This window comes from Neodiprion lecontei, chromosome 4 (assembly GCF_021901455.1).
Source record: "Neodiprion lecontei isolate iyNeoLeco1 chromosome 4, iyNeoLeco1.1, whole genome shotgun sequence".
NCBI lineage: Eukaryota > Metazoa > Arthropoda > Insecta > Hymenoptera > Diprionidae > Neodiprion > Neodiprion lecontei.
Genome location: NC_060263.1, coordinates 11,644,787 through 11,672,340, shown reverse-complemented (window position 1 = coordinate 11,672,340; position 27,554 = coordinate 11,644,787). Strand labels below are relative to the sequence as shown.

General features: G+C 34.1%; 1 protein-coding gene across 1 annotated transcript; it reads left to right on the top strand.

Moving 5' to 3' along the window:
* Positions 1-14,136: 14,136 nt before the first annotated feature.
* On the top strand, positions 14,137-27,475 carry LOC124293945. The gene is made up of 3 exons (XM_046736999.1): positions 14,137-14,309; positions 14,399-15,093; positions 27,311-27,475. The coding sequence occupies exons 1-3, from the start codon at positions 14,216-14,218 to the stop codon at positions 27,473-27,475; spliced, it is 954 nt and encodes a 317-aa protein (XP_046592955.1). The 5' UTR covers positions 14,137-14,215.
* Positions 27,476-27,554: the final 79 nt, after the last annotated feature.

Below are 27,554 nucleotides of genomic sequence, written 5' to 3'. Positions count from 1 at the left end.
CCAATTTCTGTATCATTTGATACATGCTTTTTCGTTGAATTCTTTATTGCGTCAGTTGAATATTTTCCGATATCGACCACGGTATTGCTGAACGATACTATTCTTCTTAGAGAACTCACGCTACGTAAGAATAAACAACAATGAAACCTCAATCCGCGGTTTTATGCGCGAGAGATTTACAGCTCCTGAGTATTATTTGATTTTGTGTACGTTGGCCCCCTGAAATCATTTTTCATTAAATGATTACTCAAAATTCAGAAAAAAGTTAGCTTATCGCCTAATTACCTTTGCTTTCTTTTCTATCGTGTGACAGCTGAGTCAAGCCATGATGAAACACTTACTTTCATGATCGCTTCATCTACATTATTATATTTTCGCTTTACAGCCTCTGAAACGATAAAATTTACTCAATTATTTATTACACAATCTTATCGTCATATCGATACGATCAACTTTGCACTATTGATTTTAATTAATTATGATTTACCATAAATGCACTTGCATAACATTATATATTTGAAGCTTTTATTTTTCTCCATTGTGATTTTATTTTTTTCTTGTCCTTTGTAGAAATATTTAACTAGAACCTCGTCAATAACCAGTCTAAGTAATATTGTGATTATCCCGTCACGGGAATTTTCACCTTTTATTGTTTTGATGTATGTAATCTGTAAAAATGTTATACATAGCAGTATTTTTTTTATTTGTTAATAAATATTACAAAAACATGAGTTGTGCAGTTTATACGTGCTTAAAGGTATATAAGGCTCGAATCGAAGTACGTTAGCGTACGATAATCGAGCGTTTTACACACGGAGTGTTATGAAATTATTTTCTCGCATTAGTATCGAAATGTACTATACTTATAATTAATATACAGTTTAGCAAATAATTGTGAATAAAATTGCACGTCGTCTGGGAGGTAATATAACTGTAATAGAATTATAAGAATTACCGGAGCTGTCACATTTTTCTTTCTCATCAATGCTGTTCCAACAGCTTCCATAGTTTCACTTTTATCATCCATCGGAAACAACTTTTCAATCAATATTCTTTCTGATGCTGATAGTTTTGTACATCCTTCACTCTCATTCGTTCTTCCAGTCTTAATATTTTTCAATTTGTTTTCAAGCTCAGTTTGGTTAACGTTAATTTTATTTAACAGTTGTATCAGGACTTCTTGTCCTTCTATAAATAAGTTAGATTTATTTACAAACTGTACATTATTTACGATTATAAGATTCAGAGTATCACGATATTTAATTATAACAACGTTTGAAGAAAGTGTCAAAGAGTATAAATTATTATGATTTTGTACTCACAAAGCAGTTGATCTAATTTACTGTTAATATCAGTAGACTTGTTATCAATTGACTGTACATTTAGATTATCCGATGAATTTTCCTTGCTAGCTAAAGCGTCTTTGTTTTTAAGACTGTCAGATTCTAATTATTTAGAAATACTAGAGGCTTCGCCGCTGCCTCACTATTTCCTTATACAGTGTCTGTTAGACAGGTGAATTTATTTATGCTGATTTGATGACAGGTCTGCAACTGTTGAATCTTGCTGTAGTTATTATTTTCCCCATAGTAGAAGAAATTCATAGCTTTGCTATAAGTAGAATTTCTATGGCTTCAGACAAATTAAAAACTCGTTATGATATTCGAGCCAGGGATATAGAATTAATCCCGGAGATTCTGTCTGGCACTTTCAACCTCGAAGACAGAAAGGACGATGTCCGAAACTACAAAGAAACTGGAAAGGCTTTACTTGGTGGTTAACCGGATCAAGGATTTACAGGATCCGAAAAAACCTATTTCTTCTCTGATATAACTCACCTCGAGTTCTGTTTCATTACTTCTGCTGACATGTTTGCCAGTATGATATATTTGAAACGATACTCAGTCTCACCTCTGCGTGTCGATCTTGAGTGCCGTATACACAATACGCCAGCGAGCGAAAAAGACAATTCCCGTCGGGAATCATCTTGATAATTCTCGTTTGCATGTTTATTTTTTGCGTGTCAGAAACAGATAACCATAAAGATATTTGTCAAAGATTGTCATAAACAGCCGATGACAGCTGTCAAAGGAAGTTTTGTTTGCTAGATGCTTTTTGTTTTGTTTTCGGCCTCTCACTCCACCGCCAACTTCATGCGTATACTATTGTTATTACAATCTTTTTGATACTATTGTTATTATAATCTTCTTCGCCTGTTGTTACTTCTTTTTCATTTGTTCAGAACTTTTTTATTAAATAGAGAGATGCCAAGAGATTATCTTGAAAGTTAACACTCGGTCACCGCCGACTCGGCACCACTCACGTTCTTCGTCTGTTTTTCGCAGGCTGGCCATCCGATATTTAATTTCAAACTGCGAAAGGTCGAAAATCAAAAAAAGTCCTTAAAGCTTATCACATTAGGTGTGATCACCCATAAAAATTCAAATTATTATTCACGGACGATTTGACAGGAAATGCCCCATACATTAAATGAAAACATAATCGTCGTCGTCGTCGATGCAATCATTTTTCGGCCTTTCGCAGTTCAGAATTAAATATGGGATGGCCAGCCGGCGAAAAACAGACGAAGAACGTGAGTGGTGCCGAGTCGGCGGTGACCGGGTGTTAACTTTCAAGATATTCTCTTGGTATGTAATATTAACATGTATTACATTTACATCATTTTAGGAATTATTATATAGTATATGTATATGTAGGGAGATCTCGATTCAGAGACTTGCAGGAGATGAATTGTGGGAGTGTGGGTTTAAGATAACAACACGTGTTGTTGCAGTAATCAACTGTTATTAACAATAATACAATAATAAGTTACAGACGAATATCCAGTACAAGTATTCGTTCTAACATACCTGAATCAACACAATTTGTCGGTATAGCAAAGGTAGTCGTGAGTGCGTGCCTGTGTCGTAGCACAGCTTGTCAACGACTGCCCGGTGCCGTCAGTAGCGAGTGTCTCGGTCGCCTGCCCGCTAGTCACATGATCAGCGGACCAGGCGGCTAGGTTTGAGCAAGGCGTCAAACTTACATATATTCCATGAAAAAGGCTTGGCGCGACTGGCGACTGTTTTCAGTTAAAACGCGCTCTTGATCTCGTTGTCATTAAAACAATTTTTCTCAAGAATCAAGTGGAATTAATAGATGTTTAGCCACTATTTTGATAGTTTTATTTGACTTTTTTAACTCCAATTTTACTTGCGGATTGTTTTCGTAAACAATGTAACCAAACATGAGGTTGTCTTGATTTATCGAAAAGCACGATATACAAATTTTCACAAATATCATAACCAACGATTACTGCATTTGTTGAAGGTATAGTACACATTAATTTTCATGATAAAGAAATTAATAGCTATTATCTGATATATATTTCACACTATTAATTATATTCGATATTTCAAGCGCTCATCGAACAAGTTCAACTATTAGTGAACATACTGAACATACTGGTGTGCCTGCGCTCTCTCTTTCTCCCCTCATCATAGCGAAGACCATGTAGAGTGCGACGGTATGGTGAGAGAGGAAACGTGCAAATGCAGTATCTCAATTTTATTTATTTATACCCTACAAACTATTAACGTTTCCATTATGAAAATGTAAAAATTCATTCAATTTAATATTACCTTTATTTGCAAACGAAATTGTTTTAACGAAGGTAAGTTGAAGAAAGAGCGTCTTTATTCGAAAATAAGAACGTAATTATACTAATGAAGCCAACAAGTGCCTTTTTCATGGACTAAGTTAATGAATACTTGTTCATATTGGAATATTAAGAACCAATTCTCAATACCTTTGTTGCGATTTAGATTTTGCATATTGCAAGCTAAACCATCTCCATCTGGATTTTCCTCGTGTAAACATTCGTGATGTTCATTAATTTCCTCATGTAAACGTTTGCCATCTTGATTTTCCTCACGCGAAAGTTCGCTAAGTATATCATCTTCATTTGAATCATCGCCATCTGAACGATTGCTATGTTCATTATCCTCCCGTGAATTATCGCCATTTAAATTATCTTTATTAACCAATTTGACATCCTTTGATTTTTGCGTTTTTTTAATTTTCTTGGACCTAACAAATTTACCGACGACTAGTGATGGCGGTTTATCGTTCTTTAATTGTGGAATGCGTGGCTTCTTTGCAGACGGTGCAACACAGTCTTGCATAACCCGTTTTATACCACGAAATGTTCTAGACTGCTTTAATTTCTCTTCGTCACTGGGTTCAGTAACATCTTCGATGCTATTGTTGGCAACACTGCTAGTAAGAGCAGACAAGAGGTATAGAGGTTGGCACGAGAGTAGTCGAGTAGGGAGAGTCGAGAAGAACGGACAAGTATTGTCGGCCGGTGGTTTGCCACGAGAGATCGAGATATAATAAACGAGAATAAACCTAGAACTAGTTATCCAGTCAGTATTGTTAAGTTTTGTGTCGGTAATAATAAATAACATAATATTCATCGTCATCGAGCTGCAACAGAGTGATCATTAATAACCAACCCGATCCAATCCCTAGCCAGCCGCTAACACTATTTACTTTAGATTCACGTATCGCATCATTATAATTATCTGAAAACATGTTGTTGACGAATATTAAGTAGTATATCCACGCATGGGCTGTTCTTTACAGATTAACTAAATTAACTCCTTCACTTTTGCATAAATAAATTTTTTACTTTTTCAAGTATTCGCATTATTTTATTTATTTATTTATCTTTTCTACTTATTGTACGAAAAAACGTTGATTCAAACTACGTACTTTATAAAGAACAGATCATTCATTATCAGTTTACAAGTACTCTTGTAATACATATTTTGTTAAGCGTACCGTTATACATATTTAACGATTCTTGTAAATGTGCATTTAATCCAGTTATCTTGTGGATCGTCTAATTTTCTGACACATTTGTTCGAGTCAACGTCATTCGGTGGCATTGAGATAGTCATTTCTCCTTTGTTCATCCATTTGCTGGGATAAACTTTTTTTCTTGTTATCACGATCTGCTATTATTACAAATTTTTTCGCCATGTTTTTGATGCTTAATACCCTAAAGTACGTGTAAAGAAAATCGCGACTCTCGTCTACTCGTATCGCCGCTTCTCTTACGGTCGCGATCTACGTTACCGACGTTAGGAGGAAAGAGACAAAAGGTAAACAGAACTACATACAGAATTACATTGATTGGAATAACAGCTTCGAATGTTGTTTCTTTCGATTCTACAGGAAAGATTTAAGGAAATGAACCATATTGTACGTAGTGTGAATAAAAAAAATCTTTTGATTCTACAGAGAAACGCAATTTAACCTTTATTCTAACCTCAAAACGGGATAAAAATAACCCATAGCACATGTATAAATATTTGTTTTTAATTATGAACTTCCAAATAAATACTATGTAATATGTGCAGATAATATTATAATTTGAGAAAAAATATTATTTTCAACAATTTACATTAATCCCCTGTGTAAGCGTTGCACCCATAACTTCTCCATTTCGGATAAGGAAGTGTCGTGACTATTATTATTATTACTATTACTTAGAGTGTTAAAGATCAAGAACGCCCAAGAACTTTAAAACGTTATTTTAATAGTTGTAAGACAGGCCAAATTTATAGTCATTTCAAAACCGATTGAATTATTAATTTATAATATCATCGGTACATACTTTAGGAGTTCGGTATTACATTGCCATCGAAATTTATTATTAATATCGTATAATATTCAAAGAAGTACTTATTCTACTGGCTTGGATAAGCGAGTTTTATCCCAGTATGTACGATACACATAGCTTCGGTATATTAACCTACAGAATACTGTAGCAATAATGTACAATTTCAACATAAATTATTTTTAATTACTTCCTGGGATGTAAAACTTATCATCAAAAGTTCTATATAATTCTAGACAAAGCAGACAAAAACACAATTTTCCATGAGTGAATGTGTTAAGTTTGAAAAAATCAAAATATCTATTGAATTATTTTTTACGAACTTTAGGTTCGATATTTGGAAGATTTTATTTTGAGACCAATACTTATTATCAGCTGAAAGTTGAGAAAAAATGTATGCTAAAATTTTTGCAGATTTTTTTACGTATACTTTTGTGTGAAATTTTGATTTATTCAGAAAATTACGAAGATCATCTGAGGCATATTGAATTGGTTTTGAAAATGTTATTCAATAATGGTTTCAAGTTAAATTTACCCAAATGTTTGTTCGCATAAGATATAATTATATATTTGGAACACGAAATAGGGTTTAATTGTATAAAGCCCCCGAACAATAACGTGATCGCGATCAAAAACTTTCCTACACCTGAGAAAAAAAAAACATCAGACAATTTTTGGGGAAAGTAAACTTTTATTTACAATATATCCCTAAAGTTTCAATAGTACTAGAACCATTCCATAATCTACTGAGAACAAACGTGGAATTTAAATGGTCAGAAACTTGCCAGGAAAATTTTGAAAAAGTAAAAAACTGGTTGTGCTCGGAACCGATTTTAGCTATATTTCATCCGGATAGTCAGATTTATATTTACCTTGATGCTAGCTTACAAGGTGTAGGTGCAATTTTGAAACAACCGCAAGCAGACAAAACATTAAAACCTGTTTTGTCGGAAATTGACCACCAGGATTAATTCCCGTACTTCCCTTTCATTTTAAAATTAATACTTATAACAATTATTGATATGGGCAAGGTTAGGTATTTTAAATAAATCCACTCGGTTTGGGGGTCAATCAAAGATGGTTTATTGCCCCAGAGGAGGAAAAGCTCAGCAGGAACTGAGTAAAAACCTCCTCAAAATCGTGTGCAATGTATGTGAATGAATGTTAGATTTATGAGTGGATGTGTGCACTGGATGTATCTAGAGAGAGAATTGTGACGCTTCGAGTGAAGACACAATAGGGGTGAGCTCAACCGCCTTACAAGATGCTAGCGTGGAAGCTAGTTACACGATAATTATCAAGGCGATAATCAATTCCCCAGTGGGAATACAAGAGAGAGATGGAACGGCCGAGAGGCGCTATTCGAATGGCCGAGAGGCGCTATGCCATGGAGTGACGACGAGTGTCGACCCTCTTATGCCGCAGTGGCGTTGTATCAACACAACCATCGTCACAAATACTACTTAGCGTCAGTTCAAATCAGAGATTCGAATTATAGGCTCACCAAGTTGAAGAGGAGCCAGAGTGCTGTCTGGCTCACGCGTATCAAGCAACTGCTTGTGCCAGCACGTGTTGACCCGGCGTTTCTCCGACTTACCGTACTGCGCATGTCAGGTAGCCATTGTTTTCGAGTTCTGCACAGATTTGAAGGTGTGTGTCACACGTAATCACATGAGTGTATCCCAATACAAGTAACTCTGCCGTGTAGGTACGATACACACTCCCCCCGTTGCGAATGAGTGAGCAATGTAATGTGTGATCATGGTATTGTTCGATTTAATATGTGATACATTTTATCAAATTCACAGATATTTGTCAAGAATTAATTGGTAAACAGGCCACAAACTTACACATATATATATAAATATACACATCGATTGTTTATGCATAAATCAATAAATACTAAAAATATTAGAAAATAAACCTTCATTTTTCCTGTATTATGTCATCCCTAACTTTTCTCCTTTTGTTTTACTAGGCCACAAGAAATATCAGAAGATATTTATCCGCATCACATGAGTTTAATTTCGGCTGGAAAGAACATCGACGAAAATAACAACGAAAATTCCAAATTAGACTCAGCTATCGGAGAAGTTGTCAATATTATTGTGTCCTACGACATAGGATGAAGTAAGCGAGGGAATGAAAGAAGTTACGACAGTCTGAACGGTTATGGCACTATTATTGGGGTTTTGAGTGGAAAAATTTTGGATTACGCTGATCGGATTCAAAAATGTAAGTACTCTGATCAAGATAAAAGCAAGGATGACCACAACTGTGGAAAAAATTTTGAGGGCAGTGCTAAAGCGATGCAGGCAGATGCTGGAGCAGCATTAATAAATGACGATAAGATTCTTAAAGAATATAATCTTGCTGCTCGAGTATTAATTGGCGATGAGGACAGTTCGACGATTGCGGCGGTACGTCGAGGAAATCCAGAAAATGTTAACAAGCTTTGTGATAAAAAATCATTTCAAAAAAAATTTCGGCAAGGATTTATACAAACTAGCTAATTACAAAGAAATAAAAAAAAGGTACCATTGAACACATTAAAAAATGCTTTGGATATGCTATTGCTCAAAATTCCGGCAACAGTAAGAATTTAGCAAATACGTTACGTAGTATTCCAGATCATTTATTTAATTGCCACGAAAATTGTGGCGTTGGTGTAGCCGGAAAAATGGTTCTACTTGACAAAAAATCCCCCTTTCAGATACTTTACTATATAATGAATTATCCGCTTCATTTACAAAGTACGCCGCCAATGCTCAGAAATTCTTGATTGCTGCATCGAGTCAAGCGAATGAGTCGTTTAACAATATCATGGCTCACAAATCACCCAAGAATATTTGTTAAAGCCGAAGTGAATCGTCGAGTTTTCGTCTTGCTAGCTCAGTGTGTGTGAAAAATGATGGTGAATCATACATCATGAAGGTTCGCAAAACTTTGGGGCTGCCATCAGGGCAGTACACAGCTTTCTATGCTAAACAATCTGATCTCAAGCGGGAAAAACGATCTAAAACTGCTAAATTACCGGATGCTAAAAAACAAAGGATTTCTGTAGCCGAAGAACGCGAGAAGTTGAAGAAAAAAAATGAGAGCACAGAAAGTATACAATATCAGCCAATTTTCGGTTTTTCCGAGTCATGTGAGGCTTCCATAAACTTTGGTAACTCACAATTGGAAAGCAGTGAGATTAAAATAACACCTAAAACCTGTAATCTAGTATATTTTGATTTGGAAACGTCTGGTTTCAGCAAATCGGACGAAATTTTACAAATTGCGCCATCGTGTGAAGGTCGAGCGTTTAGTGTTTACATAAATCCAACAGAGCACATTGATGAAAAGTCTTCTGTCCATACTGGACTAAAGAATATAAAAGGTGATTTATACCTAAGGGGAACCAAAGTTTTGTCTGTTCCGCTGAAGGATGCGCTTCGAGGCTTTCGACAATTTTTAAGCCTATCATATAAACCATGTTTACTTGTTGCGCATAACGTGAGTTTGACTCATTGCCTTTGTTTAAAAAACATTTGGGCACTAAAAAAATTCCAGGTGAATTTCAACTTTCAACACCAGCTGGTGAACATTTGAATGTCAAGTTAGATGATCAATTTCATGAAGCAATGTATGATGTAAATATCTTAGAGCGGTTAGTCGCATTAACTGATGAAAATAATTTATTTTCAAATTCTAAATCTTACAGAACATATTCAAATAATGTTACTGCATTAAAAATTACTGCCACTGCAATGATAGATTTGTCTCCTTTAAAAGGCATAGTGTCAGATCATATTTAAAAAAAAAAAATGGCTACTGAAGGTATAAAATATAATGATTTAGTAACAAAATATCAAAGTGAGGGAACTGAAAAGTTTATGTAATACTTAAGAAGTCCTGGTTGTGATAAAAAGGCAAGAGTTTCCAAAGACAAACGAGTACTTGATAAGTTAGTCAAGTTTTTCGAAAAAAAATAATGCTATTTGTATCAAATGATCTATTTTTTTAATATATTGCTCAAAAATATTTATTATGAATGAATATTTTAATAGACAAATATTATTTATCACTGAAGTTTTGTTGTATGCTTCGCTATAGATATTTCGTTTAACATATTCTATATTTGATATGATTGTCATAAATAAATTAATAAAACGTTATAAAAAATGTTTGTTTTTATATAATTATTATTCCTACTAATTGTTAGTATCCAATGAAAAATTATTATTACTTTATTGTGTCTTTAGCCGTTTCGTATTTTCTCGCTCATTTTTATGCTCCGCCATTTCACCCGTTCCAACGTTGCCGCTTCGTTTACTCGTGACTGTTTCTCATATCCCGTCCACTAAAAGTAATCCTTTAAATATGTAATTCATTTTGATTTATTATGTAAATGACGAGGTAAATAATTTTCATCTTTTTTTCAATCGCTCAAAATATATTTTTCTTCATTGTATCAATTTTTTGTGAGAACGGTGAAATTCCTTCAAGGAAAAAAAATAAACACTTGCCATTTTCCCACGCTTTCCCCATGGTACATATCATTTGCTACACAAACAACATCATTTTTAATTGCAAATATCTCCTGTTAGACGAGGTAAATCGCCTCCTAATTTTAACAGCGTATGTGTTAAGCATTCAACTACTTATATTCCAAGTTTGAAAGATTTCTTGAAATTTAGCTTGCGCGACCGTACTACCTTAATGGCATTGAATTTCCAACTTCGAATAGTATGTGATTCGTTTACGATTTGTATACCGAAACTATTACTGCTAAAGCTTCCCAGCTTGTACAGCTCTTTCATAAACTTATACTTGTTTCCTGTAACGTATATCGATTTTCCACTTTGACAAATATTTGAAATGTTAACAATATAACCATCGATAAGTGAAACACAGTTGATCCTACCATCATCTCTTTGCAATTTGCAACAGTGCGTGATTAAAACTTTATATTGAGAATCATTAGTCTCATCAGGAGAAAGGGTCCTATTGTAATGTACTATTTTTAATGTGACATTGGCATTGATTTCACGATTTTTGAGATTCAGAGAGTCGCCTTTCAATATGCTGCAACGGCTTATCCCCTTTTCTTATAAATTTTTTTATTGCACAGATATAACTTTCGAATGGAAAAGCGCTATATTTGTCAATTGCACCATATTTTTCTACATCTATATATACATGCATTAAATTGTGTACATTGAATGTCATATTTGATTTGCCATATATTTTTTGAAACCCAGTAATATATTGAAGTAACACAGATTCAGCGTAGTCAATCATTTCTTGAGATTTTACCAACTCATGGTTTGAGAGTATGATTATTGCTGTATGGAGTTGGTTAAAATTTTCATACACATCTCATCTTAAAACATCTTTTAAGATGAAAATACCGAAATATGTCAAAAAATGCCAAAATTCAGTTGCCTTCCACGGTTTATAATAAACTAATGATCTTGAACGTCTGTTAAATTCAAAAGGTAAAATGTGTTTCAAACTTTCTAATCTACTTGAAATAAGTGTGACTTGTTCTTATATACTTTTTTTCAACATTTTGACTTTCGGTCCAAGTTTTATTAGATGTTTCATGATTTCCAAATATAATGAGTGCATGCAGTCCAATGGTACACAAGAGATTAATCCTGTTGCAGGCAGATTATTTAATACTGATTCGATCCTTCGATAAGTGCCTAAATACTTCAAGTTTTTGAATTCATCATCGCCTCTTAATTTTATATCACCGTACCCTAAGATAGTTCCAATATTTTTCAGTGGAAAACAAACACATGAAATATGTTTCCCCTTCATTACCTTGATTAGACACTTACTACAACTGTGGAATCCACTGTGATACTCAGTGCACAAAATAAAGGATTTTGCAGGACCATCGCACACTAATCCATAGAGTAAAAATTGATATGATTCTTTATCGTAACTATATCCATTTTTTATGAGATCAGTACACTCTGATACAAATTCTTTTACAAATTTATTTACATCTTCAGGCTTTTTTGTGCCATAATAAATTCCTATAACGTAAACATTGCCTAGATCGATATCTTTGGCCAATATTAACCATAATCCTTTTTCAGACAGTTTACCAGTTATCGGAGCACCGTTAATATTGACTAAAAGTCTAAATTGTTTAAAATTGTGTTTGCGGAAACGTTGAGCGTTGATGATCCTTTTTGCACAATTTTCAACTCCTATATGTAAATATTTTCCAGTACCCATGTCACGGACATTTGTTGATACAGGAGTCTTCGATAAGTGTTTAGAGAGATGGCAAAAAGATATGGATCATTGACATAGGATCCGCGAACTAGTGATTGAGGACGAGTGTAAATGAAACGAAATGATGTGGAGAGGGAGAGGGATAATGATTAACAATTTTTATTGATTTTGATGTGGCGATACAAACCGTATCGCAAAAGAACGTTACACAGACTGACTGTTTACAGAGCGAGAGAACACATAGATCACACACATACATGATTTTGAGACAGTAGACAATACATGACATACAGCTGACAGGTTTTGAGTCGCGACACGGGCAAGCAGCGAGATTTGACGCAGAGACGGCAAGTAAACACTGCACGCGAGTGTGCGTCCATGCGTGAGGACGATTTTGAGTGCCACGAGACACACATTCAACTAATTCGATACTTTGCCGAAACAATAAGGTACGCGAAGTTTGGGGAAATTTTTCTGTAGTTTACTTATTTAATATTTTCAATAATGCGTCAAGAGCACTTTGATAAATTTCACAGTTGATTGCCGATTCTGTTATTTTTTGATTAAATTCCTTATTTTTAGTAACTGCAGGATCTTTGAAAATGGCCATTACATCAGGATCAACATTTACATCAGGAATACTTTCAGGATCACTGTCGCTGTGTTGATCATCTGACGAGTCGTTAACTTCAGACTCAATTTCATTATTATGTTCTTCATCAGGTTCATCATTAGAACTTACGCTAGATACATCATCTGAATCATCGGGAAATGAAATACAATCGATACTATCTACATTTCTATCGATAGAAGCACTTACAGAATCATATTCTACATTACTTGGATTTATATCGATGTCACTAGCATTGTTACGATAATGAATAGCATCAAAATTAACTTAACGCAAACCGTGTCTATCTGTGAAAACTGAATTTTTTTATGCGTATTCAAATTTTGTAACTGTAGTTCGTCTTCAAATGATGTACATTCTGTCGTTTTACGCGTGCTTGAACATTGTGACTCACAAATATTTATTGGTAAAGAAGATGAAGTTTGTGAACTTGCAGCAATGTCACGTATATCATTTTCAGTTTTTTCTTTTGCTAATCGACGAAGGTGTAGAGAACTTACAACTTTATCATCATCTTTGCGTCTTTTCATTGTCAATCCTGTTGAGAATGTTTCATTGACAGTTTTGTATAGGAGGTGTTACACGCCAATTCTCTCAAGGCAGCGCACAGTGTTAAATCACGTTATCTGTAACGTGTAAGATGCCTGCGCTACTTAAATGTTCATAACAATAATATTTTATCCTTAACTTTCTAATGGTTTCCGCAGTTTGACCGAAATTTTTCATTTCCATCTTAGATCGCACGCGCCCTTTGATAAGCGTGGAATCACATTTAAAATTTATTTAATTCAGTGGTTCTGAAAAAACGTGCACACTTGCCGGAAATTGTAGGATTGAGCAGGTTTCAGAAACGAAAAACCACTCGCCGGATGAGTACAGCTTTATCGAAGGTTTATTGAAAAAGCGTGAACGTGGATCACACAGAGTGCGAAAGGAAATGACCCCGCACGTTTTGATAGGAAAATTTCAGTCAATTGTTCTGAAATTTTGGGAAAATGCTGTCCTGGGTCCCCTGATCAAAAGTCTCCATGGCCACAAATCTGTACGAATCCAATTTTTTGAGCTGCAAGCAATAGAACATAAAATATGTGATATTTCACGACATATATTCTGACTAAACAAACGAGCGAGATTCATTGTTGTTTGATTATTGTTTACATCGTTAGTGAGGGCTCTTACGCATAAGGTTTTATTCTCGATATCGGAATGCAACTCGTCATCAGTTATGGATCGCTTTTATAGGAACGGATGAGATGGACAATATTGAAAACGACGAAAAACTGATTCAAGGTTACTATTGGTAAGTGGTAAGTACAAGTACTGTCGCCTGGTGTTCAAAATTTAAACTAGCGAAAACGGGTCAGCTGTCATATGGATATTGCTCAACATATTGATAATGTAAACTTTAATTTACAATTATTGAGTTTTTTTTATTGTTAGCTAAGAAACAAACTAAAATTAAAATGGAAAGTGTTGTTGATGATTCGGGTGTACGTTTTTCTCCGAGGGAAACAAAAAGTAAAGCCTTTTGCAGTGTGTATGGATGTAAGAGTAAAGCTTGTAGGGATTCAGATGTCAGATTTCATCTTTTTCCTAAAAAAAACAATTTCATAAAAATTATAAATACGTTCGGTGAAGAAGAAAAAGTAGACTGCCGAAAAATGTGGCAAATTGTGTTAAAAATTGGTAAAAATGTTACCGATAACATGCAAGTTTGTTCTTTGCATTTTAAACAGTCCGATTATTTTTCACCAGGTGATTATATTATATTATATTTGTTTCTTAATTATCTTAATAACTTTTTTATTTGCAATATTAACTAAGGGCATTACTTTCTTGTGTAGATTTAAGCTCCAAAGGCAAACGAAGATTAAAACAAAATGCAGTTCCTTCATGTAATTTACCTTCTACAGACAAGACACCAAGATTAATCACCAACAAAAATACTGACAGAGAGACAAGAAGATTACGAAGAGATAAGAGTAGGAATGAAGTATTGCCAGCTAGTCAGCTTAGTTGTCAAGATCAGGATGTGTTAGATACTAATAACTTAGATACTAATAATTTGACAGAGGAACCGGATGACCAAGGAGAAAGTAGTTCCATCAGTTTAGTTCAAGATACACCTCTGCTTACAGAAAATGACCAAATTTTGGCTACAAAACGCCTGGTTGATATTGGTGTTCAGATTAAAAGCGGGGATTTAATCACAGATTTTTGTGATATTTTAAAAACTGAAAAAGAGCTCAACACACTAACTGGTATTATTAATTTTGATATCTTAAAAACTATTATTGACGTGGTAAAGGATGGCTTTCCTAAATATAGATTTGAAACGATGAACCTTCGAAGTAAAATAATAATGACATTCATAAAATTGAAGCATAATTTATCATATGCAATCTTGGCAGTTTTGTTTAAGTATTCATCTTTATCACAGTGTCGAAGAGTAGTCCTTAAGATAATCGATATGCTTTATGTTTGTTTGAAAGAAGGCATTCCTTTTCCGTATAAAGATGAAATTTCTAAGAATCTCCCAGTATGTTTTGATGATTTTAGAAATGTGAGAATCGTTCTAGATTGCACTGAAATATTTATCCAAAGACCAAAAAATCTATGCTGTCAACAAGCAAGTTATTCTCGGTACAAAAGTACTTACACAATAAAATTTATGACTGGAGTAACTCCTGGAGGAATAATATCATTTATTAGTGAAATGTACGGAGGAAGAGTTTCAGATGATGCGATATTTGAACAATCCAAAATATTAAATTATCTAGAAAAAGGTGAAGCAATAATGGTTGATAAAGGGTTTCGAGTTGATAAATTATGCAAGGAAAAAGATATTAAGCTTATAAGGCCTCCATTTAAGAAAGAGCAGCTTCAATTTACCAGAGAAGAATCACGATTGAACGCTAAAATAGCGAGAGCTCGTGTACACGTGGAACGTTCTAATCAACGACTCAAAGTCTTTAAAGTTTTAGGTTCGCGAATGCCAATTGGTTTAGTGAAGAAAGGCAAAGAAATTTTAACAATAATTGGTGCAGTTGTCAATTTAAGCTCTCCGATTTTGAAAGATGATAAATTTTTGTCTGAAAAGGAATAACTTTATTATAAATTAAATCTATTATTCGTAATATTACATTAAAACTATGTAATTCACCTAGAATGTTAATAATAAATGAAAACACAATTGAATATGTTGCAGGTATTTATTTAAATTTAAAAATATTTTTAAAGAACGGTTATTCACAAATAATCAACATTTAATTTTGTTTATGTTCATCTGTGCATGCATAGTGTAACATTTCATTGAAATATATTAATTTTAAAGATGTGAATAAATCGTTTACGAATTGTTTATCAAAATCTACTGTTAAAACTTTCATACTTTTATCAAACGAAGAAAATATAATAAAATCAGTTTTTTGAATATTTAAAATACCCATTCCGAACTGAATTTGGCCATAATACTTATGATTTTTTTTTAAACTCAAAATACTTTCATCTTTTGGATTTGTTTGAATGAAATTGAGTTTAGAAATAACTTCATTTACAGGTAAAGATTTACCCTCATATGGACATTTAATCTCTAACAATTTAATTGGTTTATCCTTATCGAAAATAATACCGTCAGGAGAATATCCTAACCACGGATTGTCTCTAGAAATTATTAGTCCGCATTGAAATACATTGGTAGATGGATTTAATTCTTGATATGTTTCTCGAGCAACAGGTTCAAATTTTAGACCATGTTTCATTGCTGGAGTGCTAATATTTGTCGGATAGAAATATTTCATAGACTTATTTTTCCAATTGGGTTTTAAATTTTTTCGATAAGTGTATAACTCGTAACATCGCGAGCCAGTTATTCGAAATTGACGTTCTTTCTGCCAAACACTACAAAATTTTTGAGTTTCTAAACAAATATTATAAGGATTCCCAATTAATTGCTCTAAAAGTTTCTGGCAACATTCTCTCAGTGGTCGGAAGGGTTTTTCAGAAAGATTGAGTAGGATTGATGACGAGAATGAGTGTGAAATCAAACGTTGGATAAGTTGTAAGTTCTCAGGAGGTACAGTTTCAATAGTAGGTTGTTGCAGTGGAGCATGCCTTCCAGTTCTGTGATAAATACATTCAAAAACGTGTGAAAATAAAAATTAAACACAACATGATTAGAGAGTCATAAATTTTGATGAAGTAAATGTTACATACAAGTCATGATTAGAATTGATTAAATTATTCCATCGAAATAGTAAAAAAGTTTAAATTCATCGGCAAATATATACAAAATTGATTAAATTAAAAACAACAATTGTTTATATAAACAGTGAATCATAAAATTGTTTTCATGAAAATTTACTTCAACAAAATTTTCATTAAAAAAAAAATCAATCATAAATAAATTAATCATTCACGCTCGTACGCATGCTCTGACAAAGCTGATTTTAAATTCTTCGAAAAAAGTTTTTCCTTGATTGACTTCTTGACATCATCACTTAGTTCCTTGTGATTTTTCTTTATATTGAAGCAGCCGTGTTCACTCAAAGGCTTTGGATTATATTGTTCCAAACAAGCATTGCGAGGTGCACTCCAAAGACATTTCCTGTCTGTTGATGAAACCGTTTTGAAGCCAGCCAAATCATTACAAAAAAAAAATAATCAAAATATAATTAATTTGGCTTGGTAGTAGAAATTACATACCAAGAAACATTGAAAAAATATATCCCACTGTTTAAACTTACCGTGTGCAAAACACCAAAACACCAGCACTATGTTTACATGTTCCACTGTTCCCAGCTGTACAGCTGCACACTGAGGAAATAACCTTATCAGTTTTACTAATAACTGTTGTTATTTCGTGAGGATCTCCCCGAGTATTGGATGATTGTATACAACATGATAATAATTCATACTGCTCTTCATTTTCACTCAAAATTCCCGTATAAATTAAATGATTCGCATTGACAACTTGCTCGCCTTCAATAAAATTTCGGCTTCTCGTTGTAGACTCCAAATAATCCAATACTTTGCACATTGATAAAAACATTTTTTTTATTATTAATAGAACTTAGGGTAATGTCCTTTTTTAATGTTTATTATTAATAAAATTTAAGAAACGGATTTGTTTACATACAGTTTACATATGACATTAATCAGCCGACCCGTTTTCGCTAGTTCAAAATATAGTCACCAGTTGGCGTGATTGCAACTCCCACTTACCAATTGTACATTAGACTGGGCCAAAAAAATTGACTATTTTTTTTTTTGAAAAATATATTAAGAATATCATTCAGTATGGCAAAAAAAAAATTTCATGAAATTTTAAGCCCTTAATATTAACTTTAAGAGGTCTATCATCGCTATGTTTGATTTTTAGTAATAATTTGATGTTTTACGTCAGAACTGTCGAAATATTGAAGTGAAAAAATTTATGTTCACTTATCCCTTTATAAAATTAAATTCCCTACAAAAACGGTCTTATTATAGATTTTTGTCAGACAAGCCGTTTCCGAGTAATTAAGCTTAATAAATTGATATAATTTCTCGATTTGACTTTTTTAATTTGGAATTTCGTGACTAACGAATCAATGAATGTATAAAAAAGATCATGACAGATTCTTAAAGGAAATTTAATGTTCTACAAAAAAGATCTTTTAATATTTTTGCCTCAAGTTAATTTTTCAAAAGTTATTCTCAATTAAAATTGAAGAAAAACTTGAAATTTCAATTGATCAATTTAATTTTTCAAAAGTTATTCTCAATTAAAATTGGAGAAAAACTTGAAATTTCAATTGAGAATAACTTTTGAAAAATTAAATTGAGGCAAAAATATTAAGAGATCTTTTTTGTAGAACATTAAATTTCCTTTAAGAATCTGTCATGATCTTTTTCATACATTCATTGATTCGTTAGTCGCAAAATTCCAACTTAAAAAAGTCAAATCGAGAAATTATATCAATTTATTAAGCTTAATTACTCGGAAACGGCTTGTCTGACAAAAATCTATAATCAGACCTTTTTTGTAGGGAATTTAATTTTATAAAGGGATAAGTGAACATAAATTTTTTCACTTCAATATTTCAACAGTTCTGACGTAAAACATCAAATTATTACTAAAAATCAAAAATAGCGATGATAGACCTCTTAAAGTTAATATTAAGGGGTTAAAATTTCATGAAATTTTTTTTTTGCCATACTGAATGATATTCCCAATATATTCTCCAAAAAAAAAATAGTCAATTTTTTTCGCCCAGTCTATTGTACATGTCAATCTGGGGCAAGAACACTAGGTACTTGTGTCCATGTGGCTTCGGTGATTTGGTTCTTGAGCTATGCCCGATTTCAGGATATGCATTATCCATCCACAAGATTATTGAATGCAGTCATGAATACACAGAAAGCTGTCGAAATAGAAGATATTCAAATATGCTGGAATATACCTACTCATTAGTTTATATAAAAAGACGAAATAAAATTTATTTTGCAAAATGTCACATATTTTATGTTTTATTGCCTGTACCTCGAAAAATTGGATTCGGACAGACTTGTGGCCATGGAGACTTTTGATCAGGGAACCCAGAGCAGCATTTTCCCGAAATTTCAGAGCAATTGACTGAAAGCCATTTTCCTATCAAAACGTGCGGGGTCCTTTGCTAATTATGGTTGCTAAAGCTATACGACTGATCGACAGTCTAGAGAGCTCCTTCTCGTACCTACTTCGCTGAGAAGACTGACTATTGTCAACGCTAACGATGAGAATTTTGAAATTTCGGGGATAGAGGAAAGTGAGCGGGGAAAACACATACAGACGCGACTTACTCTATTATACAAAAGCCACAGACACAACACGCGGCGCTTGTTCTTTACCCTTGGTTAACATGACCAATTTCGTGAAATAAGAACGCTACAAATTCAGCACTGCGTACAAATATTACGCGTAATGAATAATAAAATTGTAGTTTTAGTCTTAAAATCTGAAAGATCTTCAAAAACTGCAGTTTTTAGAAAACATGATTTGTCATCAATGATATTAGGTAATTAGAGTTTATAAAGGGGCACATATTTTTGAAGTCTCAGAGTAAAATTTCTAATATTTTAAAGAGATTTAGTTAAAACCAGTAAAATTCTCTACAAATATTTTATAAAAATTTCATGAATCTTTTTGATGACGAATTTGTGATATTTTATTAACTGTATTTCAAGAAGAGAAACCCGAATGAATGATTTTATGGATGACGAAAATATGCTTTTACTGTTGTATTAAATAGAATGCATCCGTGTATCTTTGCTATTAAAAAGGCATGCATTTCAAAATATGTGTAATACTTTTTTACCTTTGTTGTGTATCACGACAACTCAAACAACTTTGTATCATGAACAACAAAACAACAAAGTGACTAATGTATAAACTGTAGATAAAATTATTTATTTATTGATTATATATATATATATATATATATATATATATATATATATATATATACCGTGACAATCTCTTGAAACTATGCATACCATGCGCATGCGCCAAATAATTCAATTTCATTGGTTGCTGAAATCGCCCCGCGGCGATGTTTTCGTCTGCTGAGCATGGCGCCAACGTAAACGAAATGAAACAAAAGCTGTAAATCTCTCGCGTGTAAAGCCGTGGATTGAGGTTATGTTGCTGTTTACTTTTACGTAGCGTGAATTGTCACAGAAATATAGTATCTTACAGCAATACCGTGGTCGATATCGGAAAATATTCAACCTATGCAATAAATAATTCAACGGAAGAGCAAATATCAAATGATACAGAAATTGAGTGTTATTTATTGGAAGAAAAAATCTGAAATTCAATGCGAAATGTCATTAACAAGTGGAAGTCTGGACAATCAGAGGTAGGTAAGTAAAAACAACGTTTATTGTGAACAGATTCTTTATTTACATCAAATTAAAAATACGTCTCATTAACGATTTAGGTATTGTGCATTTTATTGGAAACTAGTTGTATCCAAAAATACCAAAAGATCCTGTTTGATAATAATTGTCAAAGCGGGAATAAATTTGCAAGGCATAGAAGCATGTAGGTAAATTTCTAATTACGTGATCGTTGACTATTACAATATTTTAACATGGATTCAATGATGAAATCCGTTTTTTTCCAGCAGGCTCGAAGTTTGAACTTTGATTAACACGAGGAAAATGATGCCTTACCTGATGGTCAAAACGTTCCGGTGGCAAGGATCCTGGTTTCTCGAGCGGTGCAATCATTATAACCATCGAACCTGATTGTTCCGTCAGACATCAGGTTCCAGAGTAAATTTCATCAGGCCATCGCCACCTTCTTAACATCAGTTGAGGCAAAATTGAAGAGCGGGATATACTACAGATCATAATGGCTGAATATCCCATCATTTCACATTGATCGAGCCAATAGCGATAAGTTTGTTAGTCAACCGTTGCTGCCAATTCATTCTACCAAGAAATCATTCTGTGCACCATTGTAATTCAAGCATTATTATTGACCAGCATTGTTTTTCAAACTTTATGCCATTTAATTTGGTATCTTATTTTGACGCTTACTTTCACTCTCTTTGGCATTAAATTCAGATAAACAGTTTTTCAAGTCCTCAATTAGATTGTAGGGTTGAATTTTGTGAGGCAAACTGAATCAATCTAAATCTAGAATTGTGAAATAACTTCAGTTAAAAGTGTCTTTAAATTTAATCTTAGTTGACGGTGTCATCAGGCTAGCTAGTTGCACGATAACTTATAACCAAATTCAATTCCACACTCTTTATAGGGTCCTACGCTAAGACTGAAAGCTTGTTAATCTCTATTCACCGTAATTATTTCTGCGTTTTATGTTAGCATTGTCTGGAGCAAAAAAAATCTCATTTTGAGATTGGAAATGGAATCTGAAACACAGAAGTTATTCAGTAGCACGAATTGAAAACCAAGAATTTTTTCATGGTTCCTGTAACAAAGGGACTCTTTCCACATATCCTTGTTACAAGGTGATGTTCGGAGGACTATGCACAAGATATTGTATCAGATAACATTATTTGGAAAAAAATCTTCATGAACTTCGTTAAAAATCAGATATTCATTTATTTTGATGGAACAAGGGATACAATCTTGAATCTGATAAGTCAATATCCTCGTAATAATGTTCTGACATTACTATAAAACATGATTGTCCTTGAAGCTAATTGTGACGTTGGGGCGCATTTTGAGAAAGTCGATTTTCAACTTGTGTCACAGGATGTGATCTACGTTCCTGAGTTCTGCGCTTCAGATAAGATTTTCTTTGTTTCGAACCGCACTAACGTGAAATACAAAATCATTTTAATAAATCTAATATTACTTGAATTTTTTATTTGAGTATTAGGTTCCCTTCATTTATTTAATCGAACATCATTGAAAATTTGCGAAATGAACTCTGATAATCATTGGAAAATTTTTAACAGTAGTAGCAATAATTCATTAACCGGAAAAAATACATTGACTACCGACTATTTGTAAATTTTGTTGAACTATTTTCGAGAAAAAACAGATTCACAGTTCTATTACAGATAGTGAGATATTTAAATTTCTTGAACGCTCGGCTTAATGTATTATTTTCAGAAGTGATAAAATTCAATATTACCACCTGAAATCACAAGAGAGTGAGAAAGTTTCTCAGTTGCTTGGAAGTGGCGATGATCTTTGTACGTGTGATGAATTGAATAGGCAGATAACAGTAAACATTAGAGATGTAATTATTTTGGCCGTATCACCTGTTGAAAGAAAAAAATTTCATTGTTATTTCTAATGCAAGAAATAATCAAAGTGATCAAATAAAGTGTTCCCACCTACCTGCTGCGTTTCTAATTTCCTCCAAGCACCCAACATTCAAACAGATTTCTCATTTCAGTCGAATGAAGCCAATTTTCAAAGAGCATTAGCATCAACTTTCCGAGTCACTACCTCGACTGTTCGAGATTATAACCTCAAAAATTTGTATGAACTACGTCGCCGCCAGAAACAGAGTTTGACAGCAGTGGCGTAGCTATGATAGGGCAAAGTGGTGCAGTGCACCAGGGCCCCAAAGCTCAGGTGGTCCCTGAGCTGGGGGGGGGGGGAGCGAGCTTCTGAAACTGGGAAACTCTGACCCTGCTCCCAAGCATTTTTCTAAGTGAATATTCCTTATGCGACAACGGCACGTTCCTTGGTAACGCTGAAAAGTGTCCGTAACCCAAGTATCCGTAAACCGGACAAGAAAACGGAGGAATAGAAGAAGAGAGAGAGAGAGTGATGTGTGAGCGAGAGAGAGAGAGAGAGTGATAGGCTATCCATAGCCTGCGTGTACGTGTTTTACATGTATCAGGACAGCAGCGCGCATGCGCGTCGTTCTATCCGTTGTGTGTGAGTCCACATGTATGTGTGAGTTCATACCGTCTTCGCTTCGTGCCGAGTTCAAGCTTCTATTTTGTGTTATGTTTGTATATATTGTTACAACGGGGGGAAATTACGAAAGATCTAAGAGAATCAAAGAGTTCTCCGTGCGATTTAAGCGAACGCTGAGCCAAAGAAGTCTCACGAACAAGGAATATTAGAAAGAAAATAGATGTATTTGGACACAAGCTCTCTTTTTAAAGTCTAGAGACTGACTGTTTTTACAATAATATCGGTTGACGCAGCAACCTTATTCTTTTTAAAGACATAAGAGGTTTATAAACGTCTTTTATCTATGATGACTACTAGATCATTTAAAAGGGGACAAAACGGGTGATTTCACCCTTTGTAACATTATATATATAAGTGTGCATTTGGAGTGTTGATATTATAATATTATTATTGTTTCTGAGTTTAGTGCTATTGTGTACACAAATAAAATTAGTTATGATATATGGTTCAAATAAAACACATTGTAAACATTTAAGGACGTTGTACGCAAAACACCCTTTTCGACAGATTTTGTTTAAATTTTTCTCGAGTTTTAATTGTAATATTTCCAAATTTCTTGCCAAATTTCAATACGATTGACCACGTCGTTTGAGAATAAATCGAATTTGAAAATCCGAAAATTAACACAGGGCTTATGGGAAAATCCGCAAAATACCTGACAAAATTCACGTTTGCATATGTAATTGGAAAACGGGTCGACAGAAATGCTTGAAAAACTGGTATCATCTTATTCAATAAATTTTGGATCCATTGGAATTTTTTAATATTTTTCCACCACGTCGTTATCTCGTAATTAATTCCGAAAGTAGGGAAAGTTCGTGAAGATTGCACGAGGAGAATATTTTTTCTTTTTGCCCTCATGCAATGTGACCACTGCTTTCAAATTCCGATCCAGCTTTTTTTTCGCACAAATCGGCCTTTATAGCGGGTTTTTTCCATTTTTCATTTTTTTTTATTCGTCCGACAACAACTTTCAAAAATTCAACACTATTGGTAAATCACTTGTCACTCGTTTTAAGCTCGGGTGGCTTATAGGTTAGGTTCATGCGACGCTGCCACGACCGAATTTTCGTGTCGTGCGTTAGTATTGTCCCCCGCGTTCCCTATCCTCGACAGGGCTCTACAGCTGTAGTGGGTACAGACGCGGCGATAAATATCGTTCTTGATGCCAAAAACATGAATGATTTCGACTATTTTTTTCGCTTTTCGGATCAAAAACTTATTTTTTACTATACTTATCGTGAATATTTCGCAATTCTAACGGCGTCTCAATTCAATTTTCAATGAAAAAATATTGCATTCACTATTTCTTATAAAAGACTACGTCACAAACTTTATTCTCGGATTTCGCATACAACGTCCTTGAAAGTAAGGTTATTACGTCAGCGGAGGGCAAGGAAGTATTCACTTCAGACGCGTGTGAAGCACACGCAGCATTTTTTTTTTTTTTTAATGTTTAATGAACATTTATGACATCAAAACTGCTAAGTCAAGAGTTTCAACACTGCTTATTTATATTGAATGAGATAAGTTAGGACCTATCTTAAGATAGGTCTGGAGTCCTAATCACGATAGCTTCAATTGAGCGGGGATTTCGCGATTACATTTCTTCAATTTATGAATACTTTTTATCATTTATTGTACGTGTTTCGAGTGATAATTCTTTTTGTTCGTTTTGTTCTTGAGTGAATGCGAAATATTATAAGAAATAACTATCACCAACCGATGCCTGTACACTTCTGAACGCTCTCTCACTACGTATAACAACCAAGTAAGTTTTTCTACTACTGTATTTAGGTTAGAGGAAAAATAACTCAATTACATAATGTAGTTGATTAATAATACAATGTAGTTTACATTGTATATACAATGACCGCTGTGACCGTATCTGTTCGCAAAACCATTTCAACCTAGACTACGGAATTCAGCGACGAGACAAAATATAAACAAGCCGTTTGCAAATCAGTATGCATGTATATACATAGCGATTATTTTTTGCTCTGAAAGAATCATTTTGGGTTTACGTACTTGAGAAAATTCAGTTGTCGCGTAAGTTTCGATAGTGTAAACTAAAAATGATGGATAGAAAAAAGGAACGTAGTGGTGCTTCAAAGCGAAAACAATGACAGGAAAGAGAAGAGAGTAAAAAAAAGTTGCCCAAGCAGACAGTTTCTTTACGAAACCTGCTCGAGAAGATTCAACAACTGTAAATGCTTCTGCCGCCAACGACCACGTCGACGCCTCCGTGCAACCTGCAGTAGAGGAATCATCGATCTCTACATCTTTCAAAGTTCTTGGAACTTCAATTGACTTCGGGAACTTCGTGAATAAGAAATTAAACGACAACGAAAGACGTCTAATTCTTGATTTGGGACCATTAAAGCCTTCAGGAACTTTTCCGAAAGACCCCCACCAGGATAACAGAAGCTTTTCAGGAACGTATTATGTTTCTACGTCGAAATACGCACCAATTGATTGGTTTTGGATGTGTTGTTCAAAAATACTGGATGCTGCCTATTGTCAATCCTCTAGATTGTTTGCTTCGCGAATGAATGTATGGTGCACGGGCATTCGGGACTAGAAGCATTTATCAGATAGAGTCAAACAACATAGTTCCTCGAAAGGCCATACGGCGGCAGTGCTATATACGAGAGGTGGCAATAAAGTTCGACCATTGACAAGGAACTTGAAAATGAAATTCGCAAAGAAACATCATTTTGGAGACAGGTTTTTCGAAAATTATTCGATATCATCATTACTCTTGCGAAGAGTTCTTTGGCTTTGAGGGGACATAGAGGGGATTTGAGTGAGAAAGGGAACCACGGAAATTTTCTCTCAATTGAAAAACTTGTTGCCCGATACGACCAGATCTTGCGTCGAGTTTTTGAATGTGCCCGAAGGTAACAATTGATTCTGCTATTAAGGGGTAATCTACCATTTCAATGACTTTTTCCAATAATTTGATTCTCATAGCAAAGTCTATTTATTAATTTCAAACTTGAGATACGTAAAAGAGTAGGTTTCAAGGTAATACAGACTATTTTTTTTTTTTCATCGTAAATCTTGCTGTCATGGCCGCCTGAAATAATACTTTTACTTTTGAAATTTTCGATCTTTTTTTTTCTCAAAGTCCACCATTTTGTTTTTTGGTATCGCATATAAATAATTCTAGTTAGCACGATAACGATAAGTTTATATTTCACTAATTTCGTAACTTTTTCTATTTCAGATGGTCCACATTTGAGATATCGTGTCAGCCAAATTCGAGTAGGGGCATAACTTCAAGCGGCCATACCAGCAGGATTTACGATAGAAAAAAAATGCTCTGTATCACTTTGAAACTTACTCTTGTACGTATCCAAAGTTTCAAATTAATGAATAAATTTTACTATAAGAAAAAAATTATTGAAAAAAGTCATTAAAATGGTAGACTACCACCTTAATTTTATATGTTTTCATGTTCTAATTTTTAAAAATATTTTATCATGTTTTCAGGATATACAAGATAACTGAGTGCAACAATTCAAAATGAAATGATCAAGTGTTTGGGCACCAAACTTGAAAATCATCTGTTGGATGAAATTAGGGCGTCACCGTTTTTTACCATCATCATGGATACCACGCAGGACACGTCGAAGGTGGATCAGCTGAGTATTGTTGTAAGTTATGCAGTAATATCCACATCGAAAAATGGAGAGCCAATCGATATCGAGGTGAAAGAAGATTTTTTGGGTTTCCATGCAGTCACCAAACACATCGCTGCAGATTTAGTCAATCAAGCGACCACGTTGTTCTCCGGAAAAAGTCTTGATGTCAAAAAGTGAGTCGGTCAAGGTTACGATGGGGCTAGTGTAATGAGTTCTGCATATAGTGGTGTACAAAAGCAAATTAAAGATATTCAACCAACCGCCGAGTACATACATTGCGCCAGTCATAACTTAAATTTGGTGATAAACGATGCCGTTAGAAGTTCTGTCGAAATTCAGAAATTCTTTGCAATAATGCAAGGCTTGTATAACTTCTTTGAAAACAGCATTAGGCGTTGGGACCTCTTATCAAAATTCACTGGCGAATCAGAAAATATTTTAAAAAAATTGAATCAGACAAGATGGTCTAGTAGGGTTAACACAATATCTGCAGTCAACTTTCGTTTTGTCGATATCATCAAAGCATTATCCGAAATAACGCTGAAGAGTTCCACTAAAGACAAACGTAGTGACGCATGAATTATATAATGAAAAATGCTCAATTTTGAGTTTGTATTTCTTTGTGAATTCATGCATCGTATATTAAACGACATGAATTATGTTTCCAAAATTTTGCAGAAGCGTGATATTGTTTTAGATGAGACGAGTACGGCTTTGGATGAAACCATAGAGAAATTGAAAAAGTACAGACATAACTTCGAGTCATTTAAATGCAAGGCCAGTGAAACTGCGAAAAAATTGAACCATCAAGCGAGGCCGCCGAAGGCGGCCGAAGCTCGATGATAATTATACGAATGTCTCGCCCGAGAGATTACAATGTAGTATAGCTACTTGTTGCCTTCAAACCACACGTTCAGAGTCT

Coding starts and splice junctions, on each gene's coding strand:
- LOC124293945 (XM_046736999.1), top strand. CDS start 14,216: ATGTGGCAAATTGTGTTAAAAATTGGTAAAAATGTTACCGATAACATG. Junction 14,310..14,398: donor GTCCGATTATTTTTCACCAG/GTGATTATATTA, acceptor TTTCTTGTGTAG/ATTTAAGCTCCAAAGGCAAA. Junction 15,094..27,310: donor AAATTTCTAAGAATCTCCCA/GTATGTTTTGAT, acceptor AAAATTTTGCAG/AAGCGTGATATTGTTTTAGA.